The sequence below is a fragment of the Trematomus bernacchii genome, unplaced genomic scaffold (genome assembly GCF_902827165.1).
Source record: "Trematomus bernacchii unplaced genomic scaffold, fTreBer1.1, whole genome shotgun sequence".
NCBI classification, from domain to species: Eukaryota; Metazoa; Chordata; class Actinopteri; order Perciformes; family Nototheniidae; genus Trematomus; species Trematomus bernacchii.
This window is the reverse complement of record NW_022987564.1, coordinates 812906-829862: the sequence shown is the minus strand read 5'-3', so window position 1 is coordinate 829862 and position 16957 is coordinate 812906. Positions and strand designations below refer to the sequence as shown.

The following is a 16957-nucleotide window of genomic DNA, read 5'->3' as shown; positions in this document are numbered from 1 at the left end:
TCAATCCCTTACATCTTCTCTCTCTCTTTCTCTATGTAATCCCTTTTTATTGTCCCTCTCATCTTAAAGGAATCTGTGTTGGTGAGCCGTTAGAGGTAATTGTCCGGAAGGAATTCTTCATTGATCTCATGCTGCCATACTCTGCTGTCCGGGGAGAGCAGCTGGAAGTTAAGGCAATCCTGCACAACTACAGCCCCGATCCTGCAACTGTAAGTCTGTGTTCCATACAGTAAAAGAGGCAAGAGAACATTTTAGACTAAAGGGCAAAATCCACAGTAAATATTCAACTGACATACTGTATCAAAAAAAGAGAGTGAATGACCTTCCTACTCTAGACTTTGATAAGTGTAATACCTGCTCACATGGTGGTTGGCCTGTACCTATTGTTTTCCAACCCAGTTTAGATTGAATTATCACCCCTACCTGCATGACGAAAGCTTGACATAGCTCCCTACGATTGCGTCATGGATGTAAAAAGATAATGACACCCTCCCCATCTAAACAATACTCTACTAATACAATTATGTAGCTTGGGAAAACAACGATAGGGGCCGTCAAATTCATTTTTCGTGGGATGAAAATCCCCCAGGTGACGCTCTGATGCTGCGTCAATGCTTCCGTCATGTGGAGGTAGACAACCTAGAGAACTGGATACAGTGTCGGAGGCGGGGCATCGTTGTCTGAACTGGGATGGAAAAACAATAGATGCGGTTCACCTCAGCAACGGGAAACCTTACTGCAATATTTACAGTGTGCCTTTTATTATCCAGATCAGATTATCCTGTAAAATGTGTAAATCATCAAATGGTAATTCAAATCAAGTATGCATTATCGTTAGATGACCCAAAATAAAACTGAAGTAATCCTATTATATCCTCAATAATAGTCTTTATCTTTTAGCAACTTCACAATCTCCAGTCCATCTTTGTCCTGTTCTCAAGGTGCGGGTTGATCTGATTGAGGAGGATAATGTGTGCAGTTCGGCTTCAAAGCGTGGAAAGTATCGCCAGGAGGTCCGAATTGGGGCTCAAACTACACGATATGTGCCCTTCATCATCATTCCCATGAAAGATGGAGAATTCCGCATTGAGGTCAAAGCTGCTGTTAAAGATTCGCCACTATATGATGGAATTATAAAGATTTTGCGGGTGGTGGTAAGAAAAAGACTTCATGTCCTGTTTTTTTTCCTTACACCATCTGGAATTGTTCTTTTATTGCAGTAAAATGTTCAAGCTGCCATAAAATAGAACTTATCCGAGGTCTGTTACATTATGGATGCAATATTCTTGTAACTACTTTTAGTTTCAAGCAACAAGCTGTTTACAAATCCTTTAAAAACCTCAGTTTGAATACAATCGGTTTAATAACGTGACAAAGCTACAGTTACGGGTATGAGAGATATAGTCTGGTAAAGTCAGTTTTGGTAAACTGTCATGTTTATGAAATTCATCTTATTGAATATTAATATCTTATTTAAATTCGGACCATATTTTACTTTGTTAAACAACAGCAAAGACCGATTACTCAAAAAGTTATGCAAATAATTGTGATTTCTGATGTTTGTCCTAACTGTTGTTTTTCCAGCCTGAAGGTGTACTAGTAAAAGATCCTATGATAGTAATTCTAGACCCCACTAATAAAGGTGTAGGTGAGTTACCTTGAAGAATGACATGGCTGCATTATACAGTATAGTGGTTTATCAACATTATGTTTTTATCTTTTGCTAATTGATGCTGCAACTTGCCCACTGTTTCTCCCTTTAGATGGTGAACAAGAAGAAATTCTCAACAGTAGAATTGCCATGACAGATTTGGTTCCAAACACACCAACAAGCACACAGATCTATGTGACAGGTGGGACATAATGCCATATTGGGGATTGATATGTGATAAAGTGCATGTACAATGGAAACGATATATACAATTGGTATACATTTGTATTGTTCTTATTTGGAATAACTACCTCACTGATCGTTGGGGCACTTTGTTGTTTGCTTAGTGGTTTCTTCTTGTTGATTTATAACGTTTTGTGTTTCTTTTCTGTCTGTCTGTGTTCATTCAGGGAGAGAACAAGTGTCTGCCCTCGTGGAGAACGCTGTTAGCGGGAACTCTATGGGTACTCTCATCAAACACCCCTCTGGCAATGGAGAGCAGAACATGATGAGCATGACCCTACCTGTCATTGCAGCCACATATTTAGACAAAACCAACCAGTGGGAAACTGTGGGCTTTCAGAAACGTAATGAAGCCCTCCAACACATCAGGACTGGTAGGGTCACTGATGTATTTTTAGTACAGATAGCAGAATCTTATTAATGCCACTGAGTGTGATTTTAAATTGTCTGACATTGTAGAAGAGGTTTGAAAAAGAAAATCAATCCACACCACCCCTATCAAGCCCTCATTTGGGTTTCCCTTTTTAAAACAAAAGCCTATGCCAGCAGAATCATTTGAAAGAAGCTCTAATGACTGAAAAAGATCGAACAGGACTCCTTAAATTGGCTTCTAATCAATTAGATTCAGTAGAGCAATGAATGGCACTTTTTAAAATGGTTGTGTGTATTTGTTGGTGTACAGGCTACATCCAAGAGCTTCTCTACCGGAAAAATGATGGGTCTTTTGCTGTGTTTCCACATAGCTCAAGTAGCTCCTGGTGAGGCATTCCTTCCTTGAACTCACACAATGATGTATGTCACATATGAATACAACTAAACTATTACACCTTCTTCTCTCCTCTAAGGTTGACGGCCTATGTTGCCAAAGTGTTTGCCATGGCAAACAATCTGGTGCCAGTGGACAGGTCACACATCTGTGAGGCCATCACGTTTCTGATTCTCAACGCACAGCAACCTGATGGCTTATTTCGAGTAGTTGGAACAGTGATCCTGGGAGAGATGATGGTGCGTTCACTGGTTTCATAGAAATCCGTTTTTCATCTATGTGCTACAAAAATATCGAATAAGTTTGAAAACAATAGCATGTTATCGACCCTTATTCGAAAAATAAATAAGTGTGTGTGTGTGTGTGTGTGTGTGTGTGTGTGTGTGTGTGTGTGTGTGTGTGTGTGTGTGTGTGTGTGTGTGTGTGTGTGTGTGTGTGTGTGTGTGTGTGTGTGTGTGTGTGTGTGTCTAGGGTGATGTGCGTGGCGCAGATTCAGATGCCTCCATGACGGCCTTCTGCCTCATTGCTTTGCAGGAGTCACGAACGCTATGTGCTGCCAGTGTTGGTGTGAGTAATTTACCTCCATACAATGTTTTCTCTCATCTGTTTCATTTCTTTATTTACCGTCTCCTCGCAGAGGATGTGCGAAACAAAGCTTTCTGAGGCACTAAACCACTGGGAAGCATCTCACATCTGCAAAGCTGTAAAGCTCTATTTTACAGCCAGCCCTGTTGCTGCTCCTGTCCAAGCAGCATGCTCCGGGTCTAAAAAGTGAAGCCAATCCGGATGAGCCTTAAAGCTGCATCTAATATCCAGCAGGGGGCGACTCCACTTGATTTTGTATTCAGTAAAGATTTTCCAAATTAGGTTATGGTCGCAATCGCTAGATTTTAGTCTTCTTTATTGAAGCATGATGTTCATTTTGTAAATGATGGTCCTATTTAGAGTAAAATAGACGAATAATCAGCGTATGCTTTATGGCGTGACTACCATGAGATTGAATAGTAGCTAAAATAGTGTTATCCGGTTAGGATGTTGTCTATGTTTTCGTTTTAGACTCACTTATAGTTTGTGTTCATTTCATGAAAAGTACTTTTTTTGACTGTTCTCACCTTATTCTCTTTCCTCCCTTACTTTTGTACAGAGTCTACCAGGCAGTATAAGCAAAGCGGTGGCCTATCTGGAAAGGCGTCTGCCCAGCCTCACCAACCCATATGCTGTTGCCATGACATCATATGCCATGGCCAATGAAAACAAAATGAACCGCGAGATCCTCTACAAGTTTGCTTCCCCAGGTGCTGTTAATATTCTTAAACTATTATTTGGAAACATAGTCTATGTTTTGGTGATTAGGTTCAAACGATTTCTCATCCACAACTAAGAAGAGCCTGACCAACACATTGGTATTATGGGATGATTTTTGCTCAGTAGAGAAATGTCAAATGTTTGAACTCATTTAGAAACAGTCTGTAATTGACATAAATAGTCTTCCAGCCATACGATGTCCTGCTCACAACAAATATTGGTAAAACTTTTTGAATAACAGATATATGTATGGGGATTATTTAGCACATTTGAATATTTCCTTACATATTTTAATTATACATTATTTTCTAAAATGAGATATCCTGGATTTATAAGTAAATAGATGTATGTATAGCAAAGTTATAAGGAAGATATTTGTGTGTCGTCCTTAGAGTTGAACCACTGGCCGACGCCTAAGGGAGGTGTCTACACACTGGAGGCTACGGCTTACGCTCTTCTCGCTCTGGTCAAGGCCCAGGTGAGCATGTTGCATGTATGTGTGTTCCTTTCATGCTGCAAACAACATACAATTTAGTCCTTATCCATGCTAACTTCATATAAAGGTTTGTAAACAATTTTCAATGAAATGTGTCTCTCAGTAATGTCACAGCCTCAAAATATAAGTGACATTATGGTGGCCCGGAAGTGCAAGACACCACAGCATTTCAGAAAACACCACAGCATTTCAGAAAACACTGCAGCATTTCAGAAAACACAACAGCATTTCACAAAACACTACAGCATTTCAGAAAACACCACAGCATTTCAGAAAACACAACAGCATTTCAGAAAACACCACAGCATTTCACAAAACACTACAGCATTTCAGAAAACACTACAGCATTTCAGAAAACACCACAGCATTTCAGAAAACACAACAGCATTTCACAAAACACTACAGCATTTCAGAAAACACCACAGCATTTCACAAAACGCCGCAACATTTCAGAAAACACTACAGCATTTCAGAAAACACCACAGCATTTCACAAAACACAACAGCATTTCACAAAACACTACAGCATTTCAGAAAACACAACAGCATTTCACAAAACACAACAGCATTTCAGAAAACACCGCAGCATTTCACAAAACGCCGCGGCATTTCACAAAACGCCGCGGCATTTCAGAAAACACAACAGCATTTCAGAAAACACAACAGCATTTCAGAAAACACCACAGCATTTCACATTGGACGGAAAGGGTATTCCTTTAGGGAGAACACTTCTTGTTTGTGATTGGACAGAGCCAGCCAGAGAAGCACTGCTCTGATTGGTTGTTTTTGCTGCCAGTCAAGAAATGACGCTTCATGATTGGTCAGCACCCGACAGCGCAACATGTCCCAACACATCAACCCCTTAGCTGTTAGCACACACTCAGAGCTCACAGCTCCTCATATCTGTTCAGAAACTGGACAAAAGTTAAACAAGTACAAACCACAGACTGTCTATGTCATGGCGAATACAGTCGCTGCTTTATTTATGTCTGTATGACGCTGTTGTGAGTGTGGACGGAGCAGCTACAGGTTAGTTTAGCCTGATCGATCCGCCCCCTCTCCAGCACGTCTTGTTTGAATGACAGGAGTAAACACTGACAGCTGCGGTGAAACTCGAGCGATTAGAGCGATGCGAAAAAAACATGAATTAATGCTTTATTAATTCATGGTTTTTAAGGGGCTTATCTCCATGTAAATTCTATGGTAGACTACCCAATATTCGCATCGCTCTAATCGCTCGAGTTTCACCGCGGCTGTCAGCTGTGTTTGCTCCTGTCATTCAAACAAGACGCGCTGGAGAGGGGGCGGGGCGTATCTCCATGTAAATCCTATGGGAGATACCAACTACAACAAAATGAACATATTGACCATGATTTAATTGTAATACACGTTTCAAAGTGATGCCGAAGTAACTACATACTGATACCGGTTAGTAACAACCATGAATTAATGCTTTGACAAGTCTGCAGACAAGACGGCAGAAGAAAAGCTTTTAAAATGCGTGTTTTCTGAATGGAATCAGATCCATCAAGCTAAACTAACCTGTAGCTGCTTCGTCCACACTCGGGTGCTGACCAATCATGAAGCGTCATTTCTTGACTGGCAGCAAAAACAACCAATCACAGCAGTGCTTCTCTGGCTGGCTCTGTCCAATCACAAACAAGAAGTTTTCTCCCTAAAGGAATACCCTTTCCGTCCAATGTGAAATGCTGTGGTGTTTTCTGAAATGCTGTGGTGTTTTCTGAAATGCTGTTGTGTTTTCTGAAATGCTGTTGTGTTTTCTGAATGCTGTTGTGTTTTCTGAATGCTGTTGTGTTTTCTGAAATGCTGTAGTGTTTTATGAAATGCTGTTGTGTTTTCTGAAATGCTGTTGTGTTTTCTGAAATGCTGTAGCGTTTTCTGAAATGCTGTTGTGTTTTCTGAAATGCTGTGGTGTTTTGTGAAATGCTGTGGTGTCTTGCACTTCCAGGCCACCGTATGACATGCTATCCTCTTAAGTAAAAAATATTTTAAGTATTACAATTGTTAAGTAACTGATTTGATTGTCTTTTTTATATTTGTATGTTTTTTGATAATGCCAATGTGCAATAAATGACAGAAAAGTTCAACCATTTACCTTCCTTCTGTGAATACAGGCTTTTGAAGATGCCAGACCTGTTGTGAGATGGTTCAATGAACAGCAGAGAGTTGGCGGAGGCTATGGATCGACTCAGGTAAGAAGAGACTCCTCTCTCCATCTTGATCCCTCCATCTTGTTTTAGATTATCATTTATTTTGTTCTGATCATTTGTTTTCCCCACCTCCCTCTTGTTTTACTTAAGGCCACCATTATGGTGTACCAGGCTATATCCGAGTACTGGTCCAGTGCTATAGAACCAGAATATGATCTGAACGTGTGCATTTTGTTGCCGGGCATGGCAAGGCCTTTCAGGTACAACTTCAACAGGGAAAACCACTATGGCACAAGGACATCTCAAGTAAGCACAGACACACACACACAAATGCACTCATTAAAGTGGTAATGTGTGAACAGATTGAAATTCTGCATGAATATTGTGTGTAGTCTTCCACAAATACAAAATAAATCTATAAACTCTCAAAAATATATTGAACTATAAAAGTGATCTGAAAATACAGAAAAAAAACTAAAAAGTAACTATATTACTAAGATTTTTTACTTTCGAACTAAATTTTCACTTGTGGATCTCAATTTTTTTCCGTGGAGATTTGCCAGATTTATCCGATTTTTTGTCCGAAGTAGTTTTAATTTGTATATTGCACATTTACACACAGATTGTTGATCTCGCCACACAAATAATATTGGTATAATACTTTAATATCTGCTTATCCTTGACTGTGTGTGTTTGTGCTCATATTTAAACTCTGACAGATCAATGTTATCAACCAAAACGTGACAGTGACTGCCAAGGGTTCAGGAGAAGCAACAGTGACAGTGAGTAATATATTTTTGTATTTTATACTCTGAGTTTTAGTAACAGTTAATAACTGATCTGTCCTATTAATAAAAAAATCAAGATGTGACCATATACCCGTTTAACCTTGTGAGGACTTATATCAAATATTGCACCTTTTCTGTGTGACAGATGGTGTCGTTGTACTACACTCTACCTAAACAAAAGGAAAGTGATTGTCAGAAGTTTAACCTGTCAGTGCAGCTCATCCCAGGTGATTTAGTGCCTTCTGTCTCTTCTTCATTTGTTGTACCTTACTCTTGAGAAACAAATTAACTAAATACAAATACAATATTTTACTCCTGCAGAAAAAATGGATGAGGACGAGAAGATATACAAGCTGAGGATAGAGGTTTTGTAAGTACAACCAAGGCAACACACTGACACATGGCTTCATTCATAACATTTTCTAACCAGCTATTTACAATATTATTATATTTCACAATCTGTATTAAATATTCTGCTTCTGTTCATTACCCTTTTCCCTGTCTCCTTAACACTTGAATTTCCTTCAATCTATTCTGTGTACAGGTATAAGGACAAGGAAAGAGATGCAGCAATGTCAATTTTGGATATTGGCTTGCTAACCGGCTTCACCGTTAACACAAAGGACTTGGACTTAGTAAGAACTTTTACAGATACACATGAACCCACAACAAATGCACCAGCTGGTTTTGTTAGGAGAAAAAAGATGTGTATTATGGTGAGTGGTCTGATTATGTGTGTGTGTTTAGTTGTCCAAAGGACATGGCCGCACCATTGCAAAATATGAGATGGACAAAGTCCTGTCAGAAAGAGGCTCACTCATCATCTACCTGGACAAGGTAAGACGTCGCTGTTTCCTTCCTCCATACTTTTCCTCTCTGCCTTGCTCTTTGTGTATTTATCTCTATCTCACCTTTATCTTCAGGTTTCTCACACACAACCAGAAGAAATCATTTTTAGGGTTCATCAGAAGATGAAAGTGGGCGTCTTACAACCAGCGGCTGTGTCTGTCTATGAATACTATGAGCGTGAGTCTTAGAGAAACCTCCATGTGTTTTGTTCCCAATATATGTCAGAGATTATAACACTGTCAATAAGCAGGCATTATTATATGTTCAAGTATTTCATGTATATTTTATAAAGTACCAAAAAAAAATGTTCAAATATCTTTTTCTTCCAACTCAGAAACACAGTGTGTGCAGTTCTACCATCCGGAGAGGAAAGGTGGACCGCTACTGCAGCTCTGCAGAGATGATGAATGCACATGTGCTGAAGGTAAATGGGTCAAAACAACCTTACCCATCCACTGTAAACTTGTATTTGTTCAATTTAAAATTCTAAATAACAAAACACTTAAATTATGCTTTGTAGAGTTAGACTGCAGGTCTGAGGTGTGTAAACTGCAGCAATCTATTATTGTACTATAAAAAAGTAAGGGGTAGAAGGTCAAACAAAGATTCAGAAGCGTGTCCCAGCATGCTAAAATGCTTGGAATCACAATGCAAACATGTTGACTCTTTGCTGATATAAGGATTATTGTGGTCATCATCTTAGTTTGGCATGGTAACAGGCTAATGGTTAAAGGCATTACAATCAGGAGAGACACGTTTTTGATGCAACAATATATATTTTTTTGCCAAAGATACACAGATGAATTAAATGGTGTTTGGCGATTAGACCCCGCTGTGCGCGAGTATCATCCAGGAGGGGAATACCGAGCCGATAAAACACCCAAAAGAATAACTGTATTAGGCAGTTTGATGTACGGAGTTTCTTACCTTACTTATCATATTACCGAGTAGCATTGAACTATATATTGTGTAGAACTGCACTTGAAGTGTGGAGCGTTGGCCCTTTAAAGCCGAACAGAGACGCATGGGCATGGCCCATATCCAAGCCTGTTGACGCAGACCCATAACCTAGGTCGATTGCGTGCGTGAAGCACGTGAGGTGATGACGTATGGCCCATATTCAAGCCTGTTGACGCAGACCCATAACCAGGTCGATTGCGTGCGTGAAGCACGTGAGGTGATGACGCATGGCCCATATTCAAGCCTGGTGACTCACTAGGGGGCGCTCACGGACCACACTTTGAGAATCACTGGTCTAATTCAAATGGCTCTTATCCATGGATGTATAATAAGAATTGGATACAGCGTGGGAGGCGGGGTCTCGTTCTTTCCGTTGAGAGCTGCTCATTGGCCCAACTTTTGAGAAAGCGAAACGTCACAGATTACCCGTCATGCCTGCCTGTCAGAGCAGAAGAACCCGTATGTGCGCTCACAGAGCACGCGCCCCTTAAGCCCCGCCCCCCGAGCTCCCACTCTCGGCTCACTAGAATGAATGGAGAGAGAAAATAAATCTAGATTCGGCTTTTAGTGCATTTTACAACTTTAAGGACCGAATGATTCTAATAAGGGCTATAAAATATTTCATACTGGGTAGTTTATTTAGTTTTAAAAAAAATTATCCACCGATTTACAGACGTCTCTTTCCCAATGTTAGTCAATGGGAAAAAAAATATTTGGGCAGGGTGACGTCACGGACTGATACGGAAATTGCAGTACGGCCGTTTGGACACAACAAATATTGGCACTTCCTGGGGGGCTTGCTCTTATCATGGCTGCCACTGAGGTACTTCCGGGTCATTTCACTCCGTTAGGAAAGTTCAGCCCTGGTTTGCCCTGGTGCTCGCTCTCTCTCTCTCTCTCTCTCTCTCTCTCTCTCTATCTCTCTCTCTCTCTCTCTCTCTCTCTCTCTCTCTCTCTCTCTCTCTCTCTCTCTCTCTCTCTCTCTCTCTCTCTCTCTCTCTCTCTCTCTCTCTCTCTCTCTCTCTCTCTCTCTCCTCTCTCTCTCTCTCTCCTCCCCCCCCCCCTCAATCACAAGATTGAAATATAAGCACCTGCAGTCTAAAAAAAACCTCACTAATAATCTAAATTGTGACGTAAATACAGCTGCCATCATCCATTCTCATGTAGCCTACTAATGTAAACATTTGATCAGATGTGTTATTACTTTATGCTAATTGTGTCTTTCCAGAGAATTGCAGTATGCAGAAGAAGGCGAACATCAGCAATGATCAGCGCACAGCTAAGGCTTGTGAGAGTATACCAACCAGCAAAATCAATTTTGGTAAGAGAGCGTACAGTAAATGGATTGAATTTACTCAATATAGTACTTTTATACCCCAAAAATGTATGTGTTTGATTACGTCTAAGAGATTTGGAGAACAAGTGAGCAAAGAAACAGATGAGCTTACAATCTACAATGTGTCTGTCCTCAGTGTTCAAAGTGAAACTGGAAGTGTTTGAAGACGGTTTGTCCACAGACATTTACACAATGCGTGTACTGGAAGTCATCAAAGAAGGTGGGTGTCTATAGCTTAAATGCCTAAAATGGACTAGCCCATGATGTTTCTAGGTTGCCTTAAAACTGTAGGTAACTTAACAGTTGGTTTACCTCCTTTATACATTTTGTGTGCACATTTAATCTCCTCTAAGACAATAAAATAAAACGTTTAACATTTTGGTAAATGCATTTATGTCAGGCAGTTGGATGACAACACCGGTAATTTTCATGTTTGTAGGTAAAATAAGATCTTCGACTCGTTTTTGCACTTGATTTTTTTACAGATTGCAACAAGAAAATGACAGGCTCAAGTAAGAAGACTGTGTAACCTTTAGACAAAGCCAGGCTAATTGTATGCATGCTAAGCAGAATTCAGTGCAAGTCTCTGGTTCAAGTCCCTGAACAGACTTAAAATATGGATTGTGGACTGCTACTTGAAGAGATCCCAGTTCACCTCATGGGCCCTGCCGTGGTGCCCTTGAACAAGGCACAGGACAGACCCCGCCCCTTAGCCTATCATGTACAATGTGTCGGGAGGTTTACAATAGAAATGCAAGTGTTATGTAGTGTAGTATAACAATGAGCCTCGCACGTGGGCAAGATATGTAGTATATATTGCTCGTGCAGATTTAATCATTAAGTATTTATCTAAAATGCCAGCACTCTACTTTAGCTATCAACTCGAAAGTTTACCTTTAATACAATACTTTAATATAATGTTTAATAAGGTTTGGGCACCACTCTCTAATAAGAGAGAAAATATGATAGCATAATCAATTATTGTAGTCTCATAATCTGAAAGTCGGAGTCCAGGCTCGGTGAACAGAGGCTGATTTACTTCAAACATAAAAACACATGACCTGGTTCTTTATAAATGAAACATTTATTAACTACTAAAAATATACACACTCAAGAAAAACATAAGTATCACACAAATAATATGAATGGCGAATGGAAGAAGGGAAGGTTACAAAATATATATGGACAGTGAATCAGATGGTTGATAAATACTGAAAAGTATAGTTGGAACACTCTTTAACAGCTGAAAGATGCAGGAAACTATTTTGGGAGTTTTAACCTGTTAAGCACTGAGCCTGTTTTTCAGGTCTCAGGCTCGAAAATGACATTCCCAGAACAAATGACCATATCTTCCCTTCTAAAAGGGTTACATTAATAATCTTTTTTCTCAAAGTAATGATAAACCTGTGAGTTGGATGTAGAAAAGTCAGAACAATATAGATGTTTTTTATTTTACATAGTAAAAAACTGTAAATTATAGTGTCTGTCCAAAAATTCTTTTTTGCTTATAGTGAAAACCACCCTTGGATGATGGGTTAGTAGACTAAAAGCTTTAGGAATCCAAAGTACAACATATAATAAGTACCCTGTATCAAGATTGATGCAAAACAAGTGACATTTGACCTTTTTAGAGAGGTTTAGCCAAAAAAACTCCACCTCTGAGGTGATTTGGGTGGAAATGTTTTTTTTTTCCATATCTCTGGCCCCCCTTTGTCGATTTTGATGGTTGACACCTCTTTCTGACCGTTAGACCCAATAGAATCGAAGGGGGATTTCCCCACACACACACGTTGTAAAACAAAAAGGTGGGGGCTTTGCGCATGTAGTTTTGCATGAGAGTGAAGCTATCTCTCGCTCTGACATCTAGAAACGGAAAAACAGTCTTATTGCTCATGGATTATCAGAAATCATTTCAAAGGGACACAGACACATTGGATTAACCTATGGATTAACTTCAGCAGCGTTTTTATCATTTTAATGCCATTGAAGACCAATTTTGAGCAGACTACAGAGACAAGGTAACCATGTTAGCATTTTTAGCTACCTAGCGCCACATGTTTTGATGTCTGTTTTTATTTATAACGTCGCGATTTCGTATAATTGAGTGATAATGAGGGTACCCTTCGATTCTGTGTCACCTCACAATGTGAAACGATGTCATGGATGTGCAGAAAAGATAAATAATAAGGTTTTGTGAGTGAATTTCGGTGCAGTAATCTGTTAGCATTTTTGCTCGTTGCTAATTCAGAGGCTCAGCGTTAGCATTGTGGGTTTTATTTTGAATTTTTTTTTTTAAATGAAATCACTCTGATTGGCTGTTCAGCTTAGCGCAGTGGTTCCCAAACTGGGGGGCGCGCCTGACAGTAACTACTGACCATGCAACAGCTGTTAGTGCAAAATCTACAGCTCCTCTACCACAACTACATGAACTACATGTTGCTAAATCCACCGCGGAGAATAAACAGAAGGGCAACCAGGCAACCATGCTCAGGGGTCTTCTTCGCTGCTTTTGGTGTATTTTGTGGCGGAAGTATAGCGCCACTTACAGGCCCGGCATATATACTACAGCGTCTCCAGCGGGTTGAGCGGCCTCGTATGAAGGGATACGTTTATTGAGCCGTATCCGTGTGAACGGAATACTTTTTTGATATCGAATTTGGTTCGTTTGCATTTCGTCTGCGTTTGCGTTCCCGTGTAAATGGGGTCTTAAACTCAGAACTAAACTGAGACAAAGAACCTCAGTGGGGGGTCATCTTGGAGGAAGGGAGAAGGAAAGGAGTTTATGTCAGGAATCAGGAGGATGAAAAGTGGATAAGAGGATGTTTTACATTTTTATCTGTCTTTTGTATGTCTCAAGAAGGAGGCGGGGCTTACCCTATCCCTCCCAGGTCATAAAGCTCTGGTTGGGATTTCTTAAAATGAAACTTACAAAATATATAGACTAGTAATTGTTTTAAATGTCTAACCCTCCCATATCTGAAATATCCAATGTTTTAGCTGTTGAGAAAGACTAAAATAATACAGATCAAATGCAAATGACCTTATTTACACATTCACTTGATTTAAAGTGGACCTATCATGCTATATTTGAATAATATATTGTAGGGCCATACCTATATAAAACATGTCTATGAAGTTTTTTTTTTCAAAATACCAAACAGATCATGCATTTTAGCCATGCCTCATTTCGCTCTATTTGCTCTTTTCCAGCCCTGTCTTCACAAGGGCTGATTCTGTGCCAAATGAGCTGCAGCTGACCACGCCCCCCTGCAAAGGAGGGGGGCGAGGCACGAGCGTCATGTTACCATGCTGTTACCATGCTGTTACCATGCTGTTACCATGCCACGCAACCTCTCATTCCCCTGATAGGTGGAGAGTTGCCCATATAGGCGGAGCTCCCTGTTTCTGACGTCAGAACAATTTCAAATCTGTATCAGCTCGGTTGCAGCCCCGTTTTTTGAGATTTGGGTATGGAGGAAAAGAGAGAGGGTTGTGTTTTCTGACACTTGGTGAGTTCCCTGACACACCGGGGACTAGGGATGTGCATCTCCATCACTGAGGCCGATGCGATGCGCATCTCGATACATTGCCAACGATACGATACATTAACGATACATTTGAAACACCAGGCGGTGCGATACGATACGATTCACCCCTGTTGCGATACAGTTCGATACGATTTGATTCAACATTATGCGATTCGGGGCGATACGATGCGATTCAACACGATGCAAAATAATGATACAATTCAATATGGTACGACAGAGGATTTTGTTGTATTCCTTATATGCAGCAAATCATACATTAACAAAAAAGTGCTTTACATATTTAGTTCTCTCTACTAGTACTGCGCATCCCATCATGCTGTTTCTTTTTTACCTTAAAAAACTCTCCAGAGTACAGTACAATTGTATAACACCTCACAGTTAAACAATTTAAGGATGCATTGCCCATGATGAACAATGTGCAAATAACAACTACCATAGTGCAATGCCCATACAGCTGCCAGCCTGATGTGCTTAACACTCATTCATAGGCTAACTCACCAGTGAGCAGAAAGCAGTGGTTTCTATATGAACAATAACAAATACAAATAACCTTTCACAAACAGGTATTTCGTAACTGCTTACAATTGTAAGGAAGATATTTAAACTATTATTGGCAGTCACAGGCTGTTGTAAACTAAACACCACTCTCTCTGACATTACACCTCACTGAGTGATTGAACTCATGTCTAACTTTCAGGTTTTCTTTTCAGCCGCAGACCCCATGTCGCCTCTTTATGTGCGTCGCTAAGTTCCTCGTACTACTTGTGTACTTTAAAGCGGCACAGCATCGTTTACAATTTGCGAGCGATTTTTCAAGTTGTCCGTCTTTCTTGAAAAATCCGAAGTGTTGCCAAACGTTTGATTTGTATGTATTTTTCGGTGCGCTGTGTTTCTCTTTCTCCTCGACTTCCATGTGTGTTGATAAGTGAGACTCTCGGCCTCCGTAGTGCGAAGCAAAGATTGTCTCTGCTGAGTGCTGACAAGATGAAAGGATATTATATGAATGAATCGCTTTTTTACTGATGCAAAGACGCTACAATCGATGCATCGCAAGTTCAACCCAAACTGTAGCCGATGTGCACTCTTTCAACCGGTGCACTCGCATCTTGAACGTTTATGCCGGTGCACCGATGCGAATCGGTGAATCTTAACATCCCTACCGGGGACACATATTCATTTATAAAAGACGTACAAAAGTGCATTTTGCATGATAGGTCCCCTTTAAACAAATAACACAATCACAATTGAGGCAGCATGACATCATATAATTCTCATTCATCAGGATGTATATGTAGATACCTGCAAACCAAGGTATTATGGAATAAAATATTTCATGTTAAAGTTAATCGACGTCTGTGTCAAGGACAGAGATGGCATTCCCATCGTTCAAGCTATCCAGCCAGGAGTGACATGGGTTTTTGTGTACTGTGTCTCTGGGGAATCTTCTCCTTGATCTACCCCTAGAGTGTCACTGTGATGTTAGCCATGGCTCTGAGGGGTCAGAGCCGTCTCCATGTGTGATTCACGCTACAGTAGTGATGTCACTAATACTATATTGCGGAAATTAAACAAAGCCGTCAAGCATAGGGGGGAGTGTGGGTGAGAAACTCCCTCTCGAGGGAATTTTGGGATTTGAGCCTTTGCAGACCATTTACATGCAAAAAAAAACCTATATAACACACTACAGGAAAGGGAAAACCCCCAAAAGCATTATAGGGCCCCTTATAACTTTTGGCAAGAAGGCAAAAAAGTGTGTTTCCAGAAACGTGATTCAACAGGATATGTGAGAATAAAGTACTTTTGTTTTGTGATTAATCATTAGCTATCAATTTGATCATTACCTTTTCTTTGTTCTCCTAATTTTAAATTACAGGAACGTTTGATGAGGGTCCTCTGTATCAACTTCGCACATTCCTCAGTTTTCTGCACTGCAGGGAGTCTTTAGATTTGGTTGTTGGTAAAACGTACCTTATCATGGGAACATCAGATGACATTCACAGAGATGATGCACATCGAACGTAAGTTTGTTTGAATCTGATGTGTGGTGTGGGAATTTAAGATATGTCTGTTTCACTGCTTTTTATACTAAATAAAGTCAAGATGTGTTGTACTCACTTACTGTTGCCATTGATAGAGTAATACAGTATCCAGAAGGAGGAAGGAGGCTTTCTTATGTTATGTTTGAATGTTACAGATAGCTGTTCACATGAAGACCTAACGTGTTTTTCACTCTGCTCTCCTTAGCTATCAGTATGTACTTGGAGAAAGAACCTGGATCGAGTACTGGCCCACAGAAGCCGAGTGTCAAGCTGATGAACACAGACCTACCTGTTTGGGCATTGAGCAGATGGTTCAGCAGTACCAACTCTTTGGATGTCAGCAGCGGTGAAACATAAGAAAATAAATTGTTTTTGGAATTGTTTATATTTTTACATTATTCCCATCTTGTACAACTTTCACTGCTATAAGATGTATGGACTTGCAATGTTGTAGTGTATTGATTCAAATACAATTATCTTAATCTCATTCTCTGTGTCTTATATTATTATTAACTTTTAGTTCATGTAGAAAATTAGACAAATATTTGACTGTTTTGTTGGTTAAAGAACATCCCGTGTTCCAGGTCTCTTGGACCTTCGTGGCCTCTTCATCACATACATGATAATCCCTCATCTGCTCCTGGATCTGCACAGTGGCTTATTCTCCTGTAATGCAGGCGTATGAAAAGGTGATCAGGGCACTTCATCTTCCCGGGGATTTCCTCGTGCTCTTCGTGTCTGTCGGATCTGCTCTGATTCATCAGGTTGACCTTTCTGTTTCCCATCAGAGAACTTATGAAGGGATT

At 40.2% G+C, this 16957-nt stretch overlaps 1 protein-coding gene across 1 annotated transcript in view; it reads left to right on the top strand.

Moving 5' to 3' along the window:
* Positions 1-16638, top strand: part of LOC117478297 (complement C3-like) — a 46328-nt gene extending 29690 nt beyond the window's left edge. The window contains exons 20-42 of the mRNA XM_034125289.1: positions 70-209; positions 942-1154; positions 1585-1648; positions 1764-1853; positions 2062-2268; positions 2577-2652; positions 2740-2899; positions 3132-3227; positions 3805-3955; positions 4358-4443; positions 6596-6673; positions 6782-6937; positions 7351-7413; positions 7565-7646; positions 7741-7789; positions 7964-8054; positions 8167-8256; positions 8343-8445; positions 8603-8692; positions 10457-10549; positions 10701-10784; positions 15986-16130; positions 16357-16638. Coding sequence (XP_033981180.1) covers positions 70-209; positions 942-1154; positions 1585-1648; positions 1764-1853; positions 2062-2268; positions 2577-2652; positions 2740-2899; positions 3132-3227; positions 3805-3955; positions 4358-4443; positions 6596-6673; positions 6782-6937; positions 7351-7413; positions 7565-7646; positions 7741-7789; positions 7964-8054; positions 8167-8256; positions 8343-8445; positions 8603-8692; positions 10457-10549; positions 10701-10784; positions 15986-16130; positions 16357-16501 — 2552 coding nt within the window. The 3' untranslated portion in view covers positions 16502-16638. The remainder of the gene's footprint in view (positions 1-69; positions 210-941; positions 1155-1584; positions 1649-1763; positions 1854-2061; positions 2269-2576; positions 2653-2739; positions 2900-3131; positions 3228-3804; positions 3956-4357; positions 4444-6595; positions 6674-6781; positions 6938-7350; positions 7414-7564; positions 7647-7740; positions 7790-7963; positions 8055-8166; positions 8257-8342; positions 8446-8602; positions 8693-10456; positions 10550-10700; positions 10785-15985; positions 16131-16356) is intronic.
* The last annotated feature ends 319 nt before the right edge of the window (positions 16639-16957 follow it).